Below are 19366 nucleotides of genomic sequence, written 5' to 3'. Positions count from 1 at the left end.
GTGTAAATTCTAGATAGACTCCAAAAAGCAAACTGGTCTTCCTAATGTGGATGGGCTCTATCCAGTCAGTTGAAGGGATAATGGCACCAAAAGGCTGAATAGCAGGGAGCTCCTTGCTGGGCAGGGTGGCACACACACTTTTAATCTCGGCACTCAGAAGGCAGAGCCAGAGGAATCTTTGTGAGTCTGAGGCAGCCTGGTCTACAGGACAGCCAGAGCTACACAGTGAGACCTTACCTCAAAGATCACTGTGCATGTGTACACGCACTCATGCAAAGAAGGAACTCCTTGTGCCAGGGTGACATCAATGGGGACACACTTCAAACTTGGCCTGAAACAGATTCTTGGTTCTTGAGCCTGCTGGCTTTCAGATCAGAAAGCATTGCCACCAGATGTCCTACTCCTCGGGCTTCTGAACTCAGATCGGCAATACACAATCTGTTCTCCTACATTACTAGCTTGTTGATCGAAGATCTTCATTATAGTATCCAATCTCTTAGTAAATCTCTGTCTGTCTACCTGTCTGTCTGTCATCTATCGATTTATCCATCCGTCCGTCCATCCATCCTCTACTGTCAGTTCTACTCTATAAAACCAAACCTCAAACAAAAAACTTATTTCCTTATTGATATCATCAGCTCTAATGGGAAGCTGAGAATTTCCATTTGCTGGCTTGATAAATTATTTAACAATTGATTAACAATTTGATTAGTCAAAAATATTAAATTTAACTTAACTGAGCACTATAATTAAAACTGTTCAGGTAAGTGTATATAAAATTCCTTCTTTCATTTATCAATTTTAAGCAATGAACATTCCACTAGGTTACCAAAGGTTAGATAATATTAATACAAGTGGTAATTGTATACTAATTATAGTAATACACTTTAGAAAGATGAAATGTTTCATTATTAAGCACATACAAAATAGACATCATGAGAATCTGAGCTCAGATCCCCAGGAGCCATGTCAAAAGCTGACTGCACCAGCAGAGGCTGAGCACTGGGGAGGTGGACACAGGCAGACATATTCTTGGGGTTCACTGGCCATACAGTTTAGTCCATTAGTGAGTTCCAGGCTCAGTGAGAGAGGTGGAGAATAATGGAGGAAGACACCTACGTCAGCCTTTGACCTCTGCGTGCACTCACACATGTGCACACAAACAAATGCATTGTTTCACGAAGGCACTGTAACAAACATGTTATGCTCATGGTTTTATTTTACAGAGATAGTAAGCTTAGAATATGCAAAGGAGGAGTTAAAAAGAAGTACTGCTTTTTTTCCCCCCCAAAAAGCTGAAATTCTGAAAAGAAAATGTTACAGGGAAGTTAATATGGAGGAAGAGAGAAGCCTTTTCATTTTATTTACCTATACTTCCCCCTTCCTTCTCTTGCTCCATCCTTGCTTTCCTCACTTTCACTCTAGTGATGGGGATCACAGCCTTGAATGCTAGGCTAGGACTCCACCACTGCACCACACCCACAGGTACTCCATCACTGCACCACACCCACAGGTACTCCATCACTGCACCACACCCACAGGTACTCCACCACTGCACCACACCCACAGGACTCCACCACTGCACCACACCCACAGGTACTCCATCACTGCACCACACCCACAGGTACTCCATCACTGCACCACACCCACAGGTACTCCACCACTGCACCACACCCACAGGACTCCACCACTGCACCACACCCACAGGTACTCCATCACTGCACCACACCCACAGGTACTCCATCACTGCACCACACCCACAGGACTCCACTGCACCACACCCACAGGTACTCCATCACTGCACCACACCCACAGGTACTCCATCACTGCACCACACCCACAGGTACTCCACTGCACCACACCCACAGGACTCCACTGCACCACACCCACAGGACTCCACTGTACCACACCCACAGGTACTCCATCACTGCACCACACCCACAGGTACTCCATCACTGCACCACACCCACAGGTACTCCATCACTGCACCACACCCACAGGTACTCCATCACTGCACCACACCCACAGGTACTCCATCACTGCACCACACCCACAGGACTCCACTGTACCACACCCACAGGACTCCACTGCACCACACCCACAGGACTCCATCACTGCACCACACCCACAGGTACTCCATCACTGCACCACACCCACAGGTACTCCATCACTGCACCACACCCACAGGTACTCCATCACTGCACCACACCCACAGGTACTCCATCACTGCACCACACCCACAGGTACTCCATCACTGCACCACACCCACAGGTACTCCACTGTACCACACCCACAGGACTCCACTGCACCACACCCACAGGACTCCACTGCACCACACCCACAGGACTCCACTGTACCACACCCACAGGTACTCCATCACTGCACCACACCCACAGGACTCCACTGCACCACACCCACAGGACTCCACTGCACCACACCCACAGGTACTCCATCACTGCACCACACCCACAGGACTCCACTGCACCACACCCACAGGTACTCCATCACTGCACCACACCCACAGGACTCCACTGCACCATATCCACAGGTACTCCATCACTGCACCACACCCACAGGTACTCCATCACTGCACCACACCCACAGGACTCCACTGCACCACACCCACAGGACTCCACCACTGTACCACACCCATAGATCTTATCTCTCTCTTTTCTCAAAAATGATTACATAGCTGCTTATTTATTTACATATTTATTTATTGTGTGTGTATGTATGTGTGTGTGTATGTATGTATGTGTATGTATCTCGTGGAGAGGACGACTTTCAGGAGCCTGTTTTCTCCTTCCACTATGTGGGATCCAGGGACTGAGATAGTACTCTACTTACCCACTGGACCAGTCCTCCAGCCCTGTTTCTGTACGTCAGGTAGCTCGGCTTGAGCTTGCACTTTTCACACCTCACTCTTCTGTGTACTGAGAACTTAGGCGTGTGTTACTTGCCTGCTGATTTTTACATGGAATGTATAAAATCTTTCCCTCCCGCCTATGATAAAAATATTCTCTTAAATGTAGAAAATCTCATGTATATTTTGAAATTTAATTTTCTTTTCAATATTTCATTTTATATACTACATTTCAGAGGTATGATATAAAATGAAGTCTTGGACATGTTTAATCTTTTTTTCTGAATAGTTTTAGTCTTTCTGTCAGAAGTGAAATAATTTTAGTAGTTTGTCAACAGACATATTTAGGTTTGAATACTCTACAAAGTTATGAATTCATAATTAGGTAAGCTATTACAGTTTCAATGCTATCTCACAGCTCTATTCTCTGAGACGCAGATCTGCTTTAGTCCATCTTTGTACACAGAAACTGAAAGGGAAGCAGGGAGGCTGGATGGTTTTAGCAAGAGGTGGATCATGTTACTGGTGTCAGGTATTCTGAAAAAGTAATGCTTACATGGTGCAGTCCATTTCCTAACACAAGTATAAGCAGGAGCAAAGGAGGTGGTTCAGTTGGCTAAGTGCTTGCCACGCAAGCATGAGTACCCCAGCTTGATTCTATAATCAAGTGTGAGTCTATAATCCCAGCAGAAGGGAGACGGAGACAGTTAGGTCCAAGTGGACATGCTGGCCATATAGTCTGGCCAAAGCGATAGGTTAAGAAAGAGACTCTGTCTCAAAAATAAGATACAGAGTTACTGAGCAAGACCCTTGGTGTTGATCTCTGGCTCCACACACATGTGTGCATTCATATAAACATGTGCACATATATACATAAACATACATGCATTAGTAAAACTATCTTGCAGCAGACAAGTAAAATTTTTCCAGAAATATTTTTACCTTTAATTTCCATTTATGAAGCCTGATATGCTGAGAATGACAGTCAGCCTTAGTTTAGAACACTGTTCTGGCACGGATCTACTCACCTGTTTGGTTTCCTTGGAGACGGAACCTGGGATGATACAGTCATCGCTGTCAGAAGCTGATCTGTCCTCATCTGTCAGAAAACATGAGGCAACACTTACCCAGGTTTGCCAATGTACTTAGTGCACTTGTCACAGGACAACAGAAAGGTTTATCCACTATGGATGTGCATTTTAGGAAAGGAAGAAGTGCCATGAAAACTACCATGTTTAATTTTGGTAAACACAAAAGAAATAAAAATAATTCTTGCCATAAAATTAATGAAAACAATGTAAAAGGTAATTGATACTTTTTTCTCTTAAAATTCTTACGTTTAGTTATTTATTTGTGTGTGTGTGTGTGTGTGTGTGTGTGTGTATGTGTGTGTGTGTGTTTCATGGGCCACTACAAGTGTGGAGGACAGAGCCTAACTTGTGTGAGTCAGTTCTCCCCTTCTATTATGTGGGACCAGGGAATCAAACTCAGGTTCTTAGGGTTGGTGGTAAGCCACATTCCCCACTGAGCCATCTTTCTAGTCCCTTCTTTTCCTCTTCATAGCTGGACTATACCATACTTCATTACTGATCCAGTTATTTAAAAAAATTCCTATATTCTGCTTACTGTATTTTTTTTCCTTTGGTTTTTCGAGACAGGGTTTCTCTGTAGCTTTGGTGCCTGTCCTGGAACTAGCTCTTGTAGACCAGGCTGGCCTCGAACTCCCAGAGATCCGCCTGCCTCTGCCTCCCGAGTGCTGGGATTAAAGGCGTGGGCCACCACCGCCGGGCTTGCTTACTGTATTTTAAACTTGAAGCAATATTACAAATTTTCATATATACTGGTAGCAAACAAAACTTAAAACATTCAGACTTTATTATACTCCCAAGTAGAAAGCTGATGAGTGCTCAGGAAAGTTGGACTTCTCTTTCATAAAAAAAAAAAAAAAAAAACAAAAAAAAACCAAAAAAAAACCACACAAAAAACAACACAGAATGATTTTAAAAGGAAAAGTAGCAAAGACTGAAGGAAGAACACTTTCTAAAGCAAAGCCACGCTTGTATCACAATTTATATTATTTGTGTAAGGATGGCATTAAGTAAGTACTTACAGGATATTTACAAAATACAGGCGAGAGGATTAGCAAATCTTTCAATCTTCTGGACATATCAGTTCACATAGTAATTCAAAGTGTGGTCATGAATACATGAGAGAGAAAAGCAGGCGGGATTAACTGGGGGAAGAAAGGGAACCAGCTCTGGTGGGAACAGGGGAAGAGAATGAAAGAAAGCAAGGCATCATGACACATAGGTGTGGAGATGAAATGAGGAAATGCATTACTTGTATATTAGCCTAAAGAGTAAGACTCTGAGCCTAGCTAACTATAGTTGAAAAAGTATCAATGAAATTGTGAACACCACCAACAGAAGTCAGATATCCTTAATGTCCACTTTTTCCTTCCTTCGTCAGTCACTGTGGTTTGAAGGATGATATGTACATTCGTGCTGACTAACCAGCCGATAGCCTGCACAGATCTGTGCCACACAGCAATCTCACAGGGCAGTATGCAGGAGCAGGACTATGCCCTAGCAGTGGTGCTTTGCTTCTGTAATGAAAGTGTATTGTGGTGACGTCTTCCTGCGCAGTTCTGGATGGCACCGTCCACAAGGCTTTGTCTCTTTTTTACCTCAACAGGAAACTGATGAGACTGTGCTAACTAGGTCATCTGCAACTGTAGCTACACAGCGTGAGCCAGCCCTTTTCTATTCATGCGATTGAGCGTGAGACCTAAGCTATCTATCAAGGCCAGATCTGACTAATTTCTGTGGTCCTACAGTTGGGTCATCAATTATAAAAAGAACATCTTTCTTCCATTTCTCTCCCACGCATTCTTTTAAGTTGCCATATAAATTTTCATGTGTTTAGTAATGAAGTCTGAGAGGCACCGGGTGCTTGCTAGAGTGTCTGGGCAAGCAGTGCACAAAGGCCGTGGGGGTGGTAAATGGAGAATGAGGCTCAGTCTCACTCCAACATGGCATCGGGGCTTCCACAATAGCCAAGCCCATGCCTGCCATCTCATAGTGGACATTTTCCAATGGCTTACACAAAATACTGTGAAGAAGTCAATGTTACCCTTTCTTTATTTTTTTCTTAAAATTATAGCTCTATTGAGGTAAAAACACATATATAATAAACTGTATACCTATTTAAACTACAAAATTAGTTATTTGACATTTAATTCCTAACTAAAATAGCAAATATTGGCCTGAAGATGGCTCAGTGGGTAGAGGTACCTGTCGCCAAGGCCGATGACCCGAATTTGATACCTGAAACCTAGATGGAAGGGGAGAACCAACCCCCAAAAGCTGCTCATTGAGCTCCAAATGTGTAGCATAAACACACATGGACATGCACATGCAAAATCAATACATGTTGTTAGAAAGGCAGTGGATCTAGCCAGCACTCCTGTTTCCTCTGGAACTTTCTCCTTTCTTGATGTGGGAGTGTCATATATCAATCTGTTGATTTCATTGGTTAAGCAATAAAGAAACTGCTTGGCTAGCCCTCATAGGTTAAAACATAGGTGGGTGGAGTAAACAGAACAGAATGCTGGGAGGAAGAGGAAGTGAGCTCAGACTTGACAGCTCTGCTCTCTGGAGCAGAGACGCCATGCCCCGCTCCCAGGCAGACACACACAGACGCGATTCAGCTCCGACCCAGGATGGACGTAGGCTAGAATCTTCCCGGTAAGCGCACCTTGGGGTGCAACACAGATGATTAGAAATGGGCTAAATTAATATGTGAGAATTAGCCTAGAGGAGGCTAGATAGAAATGGGCCAAGCAGTGTTTAAAAGAATACAATTTGTGTGTTGTTATTTCGGAGCATAAGCTAGCCAGGCGGCCAGGGTGCTGCGAACATAGCCCCTCCGCACCTATCACTACACTTTCTCCCACCCAGGCTTTCACAGGCTACTTACTAGCTTCCTGTCTATTCAGAATTAGTTCACTTTTATTACACTTTATATTAACAAAATGAGAGAGTACATGGTCTTTTTTTATCTCACATTTCCTGATTTTAATTTCAAAAAGTCAAAACTAAAGAATAATCCAATTGATAATACTGAACCCAAAGAGAACATAAAACATCTAGGACACAAACTGGCAACACGCTCAGCAAGGACCTTGTATTCTATGCAGGAGCCCCAGGATGGCCTGAGGAGAGAGAGACGACAGCCGAAGAGCGCTCACCCAGCACTTCTGCCAAGAGGTGGGTGTCATGCGGTGGATCCACCCTGAATGGTGTGCTGTGGAAGGCACACACGCTCCCACAGAGAAAGCAGAGCAGAGGCAGGGAAACAACAGTTTAAATGCGGTCACCTTCTGGCTCCAGTTCATCCGTTATTTCTGTTTCATCTTCAGAGGAAGCCGCACTCTGCGATGCAAGCTGACCCTCAGATAGGAAAGAGATGTCATCTTCTTTTCCTTGCTGCGTTCTCTCTATGGTTTCCTCTACCTCAGCCACACTGCTTTCCTGAGATACATGTAGAAGAGACCAACAGTGCTGTACTTACTCATGCTTGGGTTACATTTTACAGCATTCTTATTGGAGCACTCTATAATAAAACATGTACATTTGAGACCTGAGTACACAGGCATCTAACTGGACATAGTGTCTCATGCCCATAGTTCCAGCACTCAGAGGCAGGAGGATCACAGTGAGTTTGTGGCCAGCATGGGCTGCATAAAAAGTGATTTCCAAGCCAGTCTGGGCTACAAGTGAGCTTCTGTCACTAAACCACACACTACCTCCTCCTCCACCACCTTCTTTGCCTCCTCCTCCTTCATCACCATCACCACCACCTCCTCCTCTATAGTCTCCACCTCTACCACCACTACCACCTCCTCCTCCACCACCTTCTTTGCCTCCTCTTCCTCCTCCTCCTCCACCACCTCCATCTCCACCTCCACCACCACTCCACCACCTCCATTCCTATATCTTCCCCCCACTCTACCTCTGCAACTACCTCCACTGCTCAAACAACAAAACACAAAGAGCTAGGCAATATAGCTATTAAAGATTCATTAGAAAACCGTCACTTAGATTGTAGAAATAGATTAAAACACGCAGGTCAATAAAAATCCAAATATACATTAAGAATGAAGGATGCAAATTGGGCTGGTGTGGTAGTATATATCAATAATACCAACCAATACATGGAGGAAGAGGCAGGAAGACATGGAATCCAAGGTCATCCACAGCTACATAGTGAGTTTGAGATTAGCCTGGCATACATAAAATCCTGTCTCAACAAAACTAAACAAAATAATAAAGGATGTATTAATCCCAAAATGACTTTAACATTGATTTTAGTTTATATGCTTATATATTTCATGCCCATTATGGATAACTATTCTGCTATATTTATCAATATAAAAATCTTTCTATCATGAGGAAGTCATATTCAAAAGTAGAAAAAAATGCTATGATTTCTTGAATCATGTCTAACACACAAGATAAAGTCTTTTAAGTCACAAAATAAACCTTTCAAAACAATTTTAATACAAAGGCATACCTTGGAAGAATATGTAACAGCTGACATGCTATTTTCTGTTTCTGGTGTGTGTTCCATTTCTGGGGAATTGTCTTTTATATCTTTAGGAGGAGGAGGAGAAGTCTCCTTGAATTAATGGGAAAAACAATTTGTATTATTTTGTATTCATTACAAGAGTAGTTTTAGACTGGTTCACACTTGACTGTAAGATCAAGAAGCAGTATGAGGGAAGGGAGACAGAATTTATACAACTCCTTTGAAGAGTCTTTTGTACAAGGGAGCAGAAGACTCAGATGGGAGCTGGAAAAGACTATGGGCTCATGGAGGGTCTAACTAAAGGACACAAAATGGCAGCATAGTAAAGACATGTGGGTTTACTGTCTCTTCTTAGGTCAGAAAGGCACAGCGCATCTATACTCTCAAGTGTCTGCTACAGGAAAGGGACTGGTATTTGGAGTATCTGTTACTCACAGGACTCGGGTGCGGCGTGGTATCCACAAAAGAAACCTTTTTGTCCACAAGTGTTAAACGCTGTCTTGGTTTAGGTTTTGGTGCCTAAGATAAAACAATATGTCAGACTATGTTGAGTGTTACATTTTAGAGGAGGCTTCAGCTAGTTTTCAGTGGAATTATTTGACTATTAAGTTTATATATAAAGCACTATAACTGAAATTGAAAGCCATCTTTACTCACTACAACTGATGTAACACCCAAGGATGTTGGAGGTAGTTTCTGAACAACCTCTGGCTCGTCTCTGCATATGAACTTTCCTAGGTCTTCATTAGTTATTGATCCACTTGGGGGAAGGTAGGTGAATTTCCATTTTAATATAACTTGGATGGTTCCCGCAGAATGCTTTTCATTATCCATTAACTCAAATATCCCTGCAAATTATGAAAATCATTTTTACCAATGCCAGAGCCAAGCCCTGTTATTCTAAGAATTACAGCAGAGGCCTGGGAACCCACAGGCCACGCACACCAAGGAAGCAGCTAGCCTAACAGTGAATCGTCACCTTTCCCACTAAGCCTCTAAATCCAATCCTACATCTTATCCCCAGCCCTGCTGCAGAACATCTACTATAGTCGTCCCTTCCTTTCAGACCCATCATCAATGATCACACAGCTCTTTTCCTCCTACCTCCCTTCCCCTGGCTCATACCATGATCCCAGCCTCATAGGTCAGGGATAGAGGTAGGCTAACTGCAGACCTTCTCTCGTCCTCCTCCTCCTCCTCCTCCTCTTCCTCCTCCTCCTCCTCTTCCTCTTCTTCCTCCTCTTCCTCCTCCAAATCCAACCCCCCTTCTGCATCTCTGTAGCAGACCACCTTGTCCCTCCCTGTTCCCATATATAGTAAAACACACAGGTCTCCCCCTCCAACCTTTCTTTACCCCACTCATTGCTTGATCCCAGCCCCCAGCTCTAGCAGGGAACCCTTAGGCCACTCCTGTCAGGAAAGCAGGTAGCCTTCTCTCTTTCCTTCTCTCCTCCCAAGACAATCCTCCAGTTTCATCCCAACTCTGTAGCAGACTACCTGCTGTGATCTCCCCTCCTCTCTGCTCCATCTCCAGCAGATCACACAGATCTCCAACCCTCCTCCCCACTCATCTTGCTATTCCTGCCCCAACCCCAGCAGATCACACAGATCTCCTCCAACCCTCCTCCCCACTCATCCTGCTATTCCTGCTCCATCCCCAGCAGATCACACAGATCTCCTCCAACTCTCCTCCCCACTTATCTTGATATCCCAGCCCCAACCCCAGCAGGCTTTCTCTGGGAACCCACCAGCCAAATCTGACAGAGAAGCAAGTAGGCCAGCAGAGCAGGTAGACAGACAACCTTCAGATCTTCACTCTCCCCTTCTCCATATCCAATCCCCTAGTCTCATCCCCAGCTCTGAAGCAGACTACCTCACTCTCTGCCCCCATTCTCAGGGGATCATGCAGATCATGCAGATCCTGGTGGAAACCCTGCTTTTCTTCCTCTTGTGGACCCCTTCATCACCCCTTCCGAACAGATCTCTACCCCTCCTGTGGACCCCTCAGCCCATACTCCTAGCCCATCCCCATTCCTAAGTGTCAGGTTCCAATACCTAGGAACCTTTTACCTAGAACCCTTAGTAGCTACACTTATCAGGATCCCACAAGAATTCCTCCCAGCCACCACACTCTCCTCAGAACCACAGAGGGCAACAGAAATCAAAGAACAAAACACCCATCCAACAAAGACAAGACAAGATATCAGAACCCAGAACTAAAATCTTGTCAACCCAGATGTCCTGATGCCAGTGTAACAATACAATCATTAACAGTCAGGACAAACTGTTTCACTAGAGCCCAGCAATGCTATCTATCACAGTAGGCCCTGCATATTGCAATATACCTGAAGCCCGGGACAAGAACCTTAAAATAGCTTTTATGAATACGATAGAGAATATTAAAGAGAAAATGAATAAATCCCTTAAAGAAATATATAAAAACACAAACAGTGGAAGGAAATGAATAAAATAGTTTAAGACCTGAAAGTGAAAACAAAATCAATAAGGAAAACCCAAACTGCAGGAAACCTGGAAATGAAAAACTCAGGAACTTGAACAGAAACCTCAGAGGCACCCTCGCCAACAGAATACAAGCTATGGAAGAGAGAATCTTACTCACTGAAGACAAAAATAAGAGAAATGGATACTTTAGTCAAAGAAAATGTTAAAGCTAAAAAGATCCCGGCACAAAACATACAGGAAATCTATGATACCATGAAAAGACCAAATCTAAGAATAATAGGGAGAGAGGAAGGAGAAGAAACTCCAGTAAAAGGCAAAGAAAATATTTTCAACAAAATCCTAGAAGAAAATTTCCCTAACCTACAGAAGGAGATGCGAATCAAAGTAGAAGAAGCCTGCAAAATGCTAAATAGACCGGACTAGAAAAGAAAGCCTTCTTGGCACATAATAATCAAAATTCTAAATGTACAGAGCAAAGAAAGAATATTAAATATTAAAAGCTCCAAGGGAAAAGAACAGCATAACATATAAAACATATAAAGGCAGGCTTATTAAAATTATACCTAATTTTTTTTCATTGATTTTTATTGAGCTCTACATTTTTCTCTGCTCCCCTCCCTGCCTCTCTCCTCCCTTCTACAACACTACCCCAAGGTCCCATGCTCCCAATTTACTCAGGAGATCTTTGTCTTTTTCTACTTCCCATGTAGATTAGATCTATGTAAGTCTCTCTTAGTGTCCTCACTGTTGTCTGAGTTCTCTGGGATTGTGGTTTGTAGGCTGGTTTTCTTTGCTTTATGTTTAAAAACCACCTATGAGTGAGTACGTGTGATAACTGTCTTTCTGTGTCTGTGTTACCTCACTCAAAATTATGTTTTCTAGCTCCATTTTCCGGCAAAATTCAAGATGTTCTTATTTTTTTTTCTGCTGTGTAGTACTTCATTGTGTAAACGTACCACATTTTCCTTATACACTCTTCGGTCGAGGGGCATTTAGGTTGTTTCCAGGTTTTGGCTATGACAAACAAAGCTGCTATGAACATAGTTGAGCACATGTCCTTGTGGCACGATTGAGCATCCTTTGGGTATATACCCAAAAGTTATACCTCATTTTTTAATGGAGACCTAAAAGCCAGAAGACCCTGGACCAATGTGCTACAGACTCTAAGAGACCACACATACCAGACCAAACTATACCCAGAGAAACTTCCAATCACTATAGATGACAAAAGATGATATTCTATGATAAAGTAAAATTAAAGCAATATCTATCTACAAATTTGTAGAAGATTTCTATAGCTAACCTAAAGAGGTTAACTAGATCAAAGAAAATGTAAGAAATATAAGAAATAAGTAATCCCAGATCAGACAAGTCAAAAGAAGGGAAATATACACACATACATAAGCACCACCACCAAAGTACAGATCTGTGCTCTCTCAACATCAACAGTTCAGATTCCCCAATAAAAAGTCACAGACTAACAAAATGGATGCAAAAACAGGATCCATCCTTCTGCTGCATGCAAGACATACACCTTAACATCGAGGATAGAAATGATTTCAGGATAAAGGATGGGAAAAGATAATCTAAGCAAATGGACCGAAGAAACAAGCTGGTGTAACTATCTGTCTTAGTCAGGGTTCCCACTGCTGTGATAAAACACCATGATCAAAAGGCAGGTGGTTGAAAAGGGTTTATTTGGCTTTTACTTCAACATTGCTGTTCATCACTGAAGAAGTCAGGACAGGAATCCAAACAGGGCAGGATCCCAGAGGCAGTAGCTGATGCAGAGACAGTCAAGGGGTGCTGCTTACTGGCTTACATCCCCTGGCTTGCTCAGCCTGCTTTCTTAAAGAACCTAGGACCATCTGCCCAGAGATGGCACCACCCACCCTGGGTTGGGTCTTCCCCCACTGATCACTAATTGAGAAAATGCCTTACAGCTAAATCTCATGGAGGCATTTCCTCGACTGAGGCTCCTTCCTCTCTGATGACTCTAGTTTATGTCAAGTTGACACACAAAACTAGTCAGTACACTAGCCATTTTAATATCTGACAAAATGGACTTCAATCAGAAATTAATCAGAAGAGACAAGGAAGGGTACTACATACTCATCAATGGAAAATCCACCAAGAGGACATTGCAATTCTTGACACAAGGCCATCCAAGTTCAGAAAAGAAACATTATTACAGCTGAAATCACAAATTGACCTCTCACATGCTGACAGTGGGAGACTTCAGTACCCCACTCTCACCCACAGATAGGTAACCCAGACAAAAACTAAACAGAGAAATGCTGGAGCTAACTGACATTGTAAACCAAATGAACCTAACAGATATTTACAGAACATTTCATCCAAATACAAAAGAATATTCCTTCTTCTTAGAACCTCATGAAACTTTCTCTAAAATTGACCATGCATCTGTACACAAAGCAAGTCTCAAAGATACAAGAAAGTTGAAGTATTATCCTGCATCCTATCTGATAACCATGGATTAAAATTGTATGTCATCAACAACAGAAACAACAAAAAACTTACAAACTCATGGAAATTGAACAACTCACTACTGAAATTAAGAAATTAAAGACTTTCTAGAATTAATGAAAATGAATACACAATATACCCAAGTTTATGGGATGTAAAGAAGGCACATTCATAGCACTCAGTACTACATAAAAAGTAAATCAGAGTGATCTTATACTAGTAACTTAATAGCATATCTGAAATCTCAAGAACAGAAGCTGTCAACATTTCTAATGGGGCATCCTTTTAATACTGTTCCTCATATTGTGGTGTCCCCCAACCATAAATTATTTTCATTGCTAATTCATAATTCTAATTTTGTTACTGTTATGAATCATAATGTAAATTATCTGTGTTTTCCAATGATCTTAGGTGACTTAGATGATCCCTATGAAAGGGCTGTTTGACTTCCCCTCCCAAGTATCGCAACCCATAGGTTAAGAATCACTGGTTTAGAATAAAATGAAAAAAAAAATCACACCCAAAAGGAGGCAGCAAAAACAATCAAACTCAGGTCTGAAATCAATAAAATAGAATTTTAAAACAAAGAATCAATGAAACAAAGAGTTGTTTCTTTGAGAAAACCTTTAAGATTGATAAACCCTAATCTAAATTAACTAAAAGGCAGAGAGAGACTATCCAAGTTGAAAAAAAAATAGAAATGAAAACTGGGAAAAAAACACAACAGATATTAACGAAATCCAGAGAATTCTAAGAACATATTTTAAAAAATTGTAATATACCAAATTGGAAAATATAAAAGAAATAGGTAATTTTCTTGATACATACCACTTACCAAAGTTAAATCAACATCAGATAAGCAATTTAAACAGACCTACAGCCCCAAATAAAATAGAATAAAATTAGGAGAATAAATTTAGGAGAATAAAAAGTCTCCTAACCAAGAAAAGCACATGGCCAGATGCTTTTAACACAGAATTCTACCAAATTTTCAAAAGAAGAGTTAATGCCAATACTGCCCAAATTATCCTACAAAAATATAAACAGAAGGAACATTGTCCAATTTGTTTTATGAGGCCACAGTTACCTTGATGCCCAAACCACATAGAGAACTAACAAAGAAAGAGAATTCCATAATTCCCTTTTGAACATATATGCAAAAATTCTCAATAATATACTTGCAAACCAAATCCACGAACACATCAAAATTATCATCCACCATGACCAAGTAGGCTTCATCCCAGAAATGGTTCAGCATAAGTAAATGGACATCCACCATATAAACAAACTGAAAGACCAAACAAAACAACAATAACAGAAACTCCCACATGATCATATCATTAGATACAGAAAAAGGCTTTGACAAAAATCCCACACCCCACCATAATAAAAGTACTGGAAAGACCAAAGATACAAGGGACATACCCAACACAAAAAAGGCAATTTATGGCAAGCCCACAGCTAATATCAACTTAAATGGAGAGAAATTAAAACAATTCCACTAAAATCAGAAACAAGACAAGGTTGTCCACTCTTTCCATACCTATTCAGTATATACTGAAGTTCTAGCTAGAGCACTAAGACACCTGAAGGAGATGAAGGGATACAAATTGAAAAGAAAAAAAATCAAAGTATCTTTATTTGCAGATGGTATGGTAGTATATATAAGTGACCCTAAATATTCCACTGGGAAATTCCTACAGCTGATAAACACTTTCAGAAAAGTAGCTGAATACAATATTAACTCACAAAATTCAGTAGCCCTCCTATATACAAATGACAAATGGACTGAGAGAGAAATCAGGAGACAAAACCTTTCAAAATAGCCTCAAATAATATAAAATACCTTGGGGTAACTCTAACCAAGTAAGTGAAAGACCTGTATAATGAAAACCCTAAGACAGTGAAGAAAGAAATTGAAGAAGATATCAGAAGATGGAAAGATCCCCATGCTCATGGATTTATGAAGTGTAAATGGCCATCCTATCAAAAGCAATCTACAGATTCAAGGCAATCCTTATCAAGATTCCATTACAATTCTTCACAGAAATTGAAAACAATTTTCAGTTTCATATGGAAAGATAACATGTGCAAAACAATAACTAAAACAATCTGGAATAATAAAAGAACTGCTGGATGTATAATCATCCCAGATTTCAGGTTGTGCTGAAGAGCTAGTATTGTATTGGCACAAAAACAGATATGTTAATCAATGGAATTGAACTGAAGATCCAGACATATGTCCATACACCTATGAAAGCTGATTTTTGACAAAGGATCAAAAATCAAAACAAAACTGAGAAAAAAAAAAGTAGCATTTTGAGCAAACGGTGCTGGTCAAACTGGATGTCTGCACATTGTAAGACAAATGAATCCATATTTATCATCCTGCATAAAACTCAGCTCCAAACGGGTCATAATACCAGCACCCTGAATCTGACAGAAAGGGAACTGGGGAATAGTCTTAAATTCATTGGCCCAGGAAAAGACTTTCTGAACAGAACACTGATAACATAGGCACTAGGAACCAAGATGTCCCTCAATTTAAGAATGGATGAAGAAAGTGTGGAATGTTTGCACAATGGAGTATTGCTCAGCTGTTAGAAAAAAATGACATCATAAAATTTTCAGGCAAATGGATTGAATTAGATAAAAACCAGCCTGAGTGAGGCAACCCTGACCCAGAAGGACAAACATGGTATGTACTCACTTATAAGTGGGTATTAGCTATTGATAATAGCTAATTACAGTTCACAGACCTAGAGAAGTCAAAGAAGAGGAGAGATCGGGGTGGGGCACACATGTATCTCCCTGAGAAGGGAAAAAGAATAGATTTTATGGGTGGACTGGAGGTAGGTGGGGATTGAACAGGAGTGATCAGGTGGGGTAGGGAGGGATGGAGGAAGAGAGTACAGGGAGAGAAAACTGGAAGAGGTGGGCATTTAGGGGTTATGTGGACACCTAGTGCAGTAGAAACTTCCGGAAACCTAGGAGGGTAACCCTAGTGAGGACTCCAAGGAATGCAGAATAGATATGGAGCCTGAACAGGTCATCTTCTGTAACGAGGCTAGGCTCCCAGTGGTGAGACGGAAACACCAATCCAACCCACAACCTGTCCTGCCTGTAAGATGCACTGGATTAATGTTGGTGCAGAGCTTGTGGGAGTGGAGAAGCAATGACTAACCTGAGGCCCAAGCCATGACAGCAGCCCATGCTGAACACTGTCTGGATGGTCAGGATCTGGGAAGCTGGATGGTTCAGAGACCTAGTGTAGAATCAGACATGATATCCTGCTATACTCATGGATTGGTGCTTAGCTCAGTCACTGTCAGAGAGGCTTCCTTCAGTAGTTAATGGGAGCAGATACAGAGACCTGGACCAGATATTAGACCCAGAGCCTCCTGCATTCATGCTGTGATTGTCTTCAGCTTGGGTGTTTTTGTGGGACTCCTAACAGTGGGAGTGGAGGTATCTCTGATTCTTTTGCCTGCTCGTGGGACCCTTTTTCTCCTACTGGATTGCTTCATCCAGCTATGGTACGATGGTTTATACTTAGTTTTAACTGGATCTTGCAATATCCTATTTGGTTGATATCCCTGGCAGGCCTGCTCTTTTCTGACAGGAAATGGAGGAGCAGTAGATTTGGGAGAGAGAGGAATTGGGGGGCTAGGAGAAGGGGAGGGAATGGAGGCTGTGGTCTGGATTTATTGCATGAGAGAAGAATATAAAAAAAAGAACAAAAGTTAATAAATGGGATGACCTCATGAAATGAAACAAAACTTCTATATGGCAAGGGACAACATCATTATGGTAAAGTGGCAGGCTAAAGAACAGCTTTTTATGAAACCAATTTCACATCCAATAGAGGGTTTATATCTAAAATATATGAAGAAATAAAAAAACAAGGGCACCAAGAAAACAATCCAATTTAAATATGGGATGCATAACTAGAACAGAGAGTTCTCAAAGGATCAAACACAAATGGCTGAGAAACACTTAAAGAAATGTCAATATCCTTAGTCATCAGAGAAATGCAAATCTAAACTACTTTGAGATTTCATCTTATACCAGTCAGGATCACCAAGATCAATAAAGGACATGACAACTTCTGCTGTCAAACGTGGGGAAAGGGAACATCTACTCATGAGTGCAGACTTGTACAACTGCAATGGAAATCAGTGTGACAGTTCCTCGAGAGGCTAGGATTAGATCTTCCTCAAAATCTAGCTATATCATCTTGGGCATATACCCAAAGGACTCTACATCCTACTACAGAGAGACTTGTTCATCCATGTATATTGCTGCTCTATTCATAATAGCCAGAAACTGGAAATAGCCCAGACGTGTGGACAACTGAATCCACTGAAAGCCTGAGAAAGCTTGGGAAAGAGAAGAGCATGTTTTCTTGGTAGCTGCAATTTAATAGAGGCTTCCTGACTCAGCTTTAGCTGCAAAACCCTGCAGCTCATTAAGAGGTCCTGCCACGAAACACTTAAATGGTGCTGACGAAAAGCTGAACGCATGCTTTTCGGTTTTTAGCCTTAGCAGGAAAAAAGCTGCGCCGTTTAAAAATGCCGGCTTCCTGGGCTGCCCTGCCAGGGCAAACTCTGACTCTTTTACGCAGGCGGTTCGTGCGGTTTGCAAGCACAGGCTGCTGAAGCTCGCTTGCTGGCAGGGACCTTGAAATGCCATAGAGTTGTGGCAGTAAACATGGCTACAGCCAGTACCTCGCCATGAGGCTGGAAAGCTAAGGAATGGGCTACATCTAGCCACGCCTTTAATCCTACTGATATTGCTTGGTAAATTAAAGACTCATGTGGTCAGAAACAGAGAGATATACAGTAAAGAGAGATTCAAAGACAAAGAAAATTTTTAAATGGTTTACAGTGTGTTAAAAATATATGCAGACTAAAAGTTGAAGTTCTTAAAGTAAAAAAAAAAAGGAAGAGAGTTGTTGTGTGTGGTAGTACACACCTTTAATCCCAACACTTGGAAGGCAGAGGGAGATTGACCTCTGTGACTTCAAGGTGTGGTAGCACATGCCTTTAATCCCAGTGCCTAGAAGGCAGAGACAAACAGATCTCTGTGAGTTCAAGGTGTAGTAGTGTACACCTTTAATCCCGAATGCCTGGGAGGCAGAGACAGGCGGATCTCTGAGAGTTCAAAGACAGCCTGGTCTACAGAGTTACTTCAGGTCAAAGATACAGAGAACCTATCTCAAAAAGCAAAAAGTTAAAAGTAAAAATAAACAAAATAGAGGTTAAAATAAAACGAACAAAGATGGAAAATACACAGAGAATCTTGATACTGTATGCTATTATGCTCTCTTTGAATTATTTAAATGCTGAGGAAGGAGCAACAGATGCTAAAAGATATTTATTTATAAATGCTGCTGAACTAATCCAACATAGATATTTTGATGCCTTGACTTTGAAATTTAGATCTAAGGACATGATGCTTTGGAAAGGAGTTTCTTATTTTGTTTTCACAGAGGATGAGACCCTGTTCATTTCTTCTATTCTGATTTGGTATGATGGACCACGTCCTCCTGAAGGGTTGCTGTGAACAGCTTCAGAAAATTGCTTCGCTCAACTGCCAACTGAGATGAAACTAGCACACAGGTTATACCATGAAAGACCTAATTAATGACACCCCCATTCAGCAGGAAGCAGTTTGGAGAGAAATAACTGCGCCCATATTCCCAAATAATGTTTATAAATGTTCTTTTACATTTAAAAGGGGATATGATATAGGTATGAATAATTTGCATTAGTATAGATTTTGCTTTATTGATAGAGATTTACGGTCAATTTTGTTACATGTATTTCTGATATTGATTAAGGTATTGTGATTGTGTAGTTCATTATTAAAATGTAATGTATAATTAGGAAATAAAGGTTGTTGATGGATAATCAAATAATAGTCAAGTTTGTAGTCATGTTAGTTAATATTTTCTAGATGTGC

At 41.4% G+C, this 19366-nt stretch overlaps 1 protein-coding gene across 2 annotated transcripts in view; it reads right to left on the bottom strand.

The window, feature by feature from the left end:
• The window catches only part of Rpgrip1l (RPGRIP1 like), a 110811-nt gene that overhangs the window by 31753 nt on the left and 59692 nt on the right, over positions 1-19366 (bottom strand). For both annotated transcript variants that reach the window (XM_041649606.1, XM_041649607.1), the window contains 5 exons: positions 9110-9300; positions 8888-8971; positions 8438-8542; positions 7242-7395; positions 3892-3962 (listed from right to left, as the gene is read on the bottom strand). In XM_041649606.1, coding sequence (XP_041505540.1) covers positions 3892-3962; positions 7242-7395; positions 8438-8542; positions 8888-8971; positions 9110-9300 — 605 coding nt within the window. The remainder of the gene's footprint in view (positions 1-3891; positions 3963-7241; positions 7396-8437; positions 8543-8887; positions 8972-9109; positions 9301-19366) is intronic.

The sequence above is a fragment of the Microtus oregoni genome, unplaced genomic scaffold (assembly GCF_018167655.1).
Source record: "Microtus oregoni isolate MIOR12 unplaced genomic scaffold, Mior012 000004F_ref0000308, whole genome shotgun sequence".
In the NCBI taxonomy this organism is placed as follows: Eukaryota; Metazoa; Chordata; class Mammalia; order Rodentia; family Cricetidae; genus Microtus; species Microtus oregoni.
Note: the sequence above shows the minus strand (reverse complement) of the source record. Positions and strands in the feature narration are given on the sequence as shown.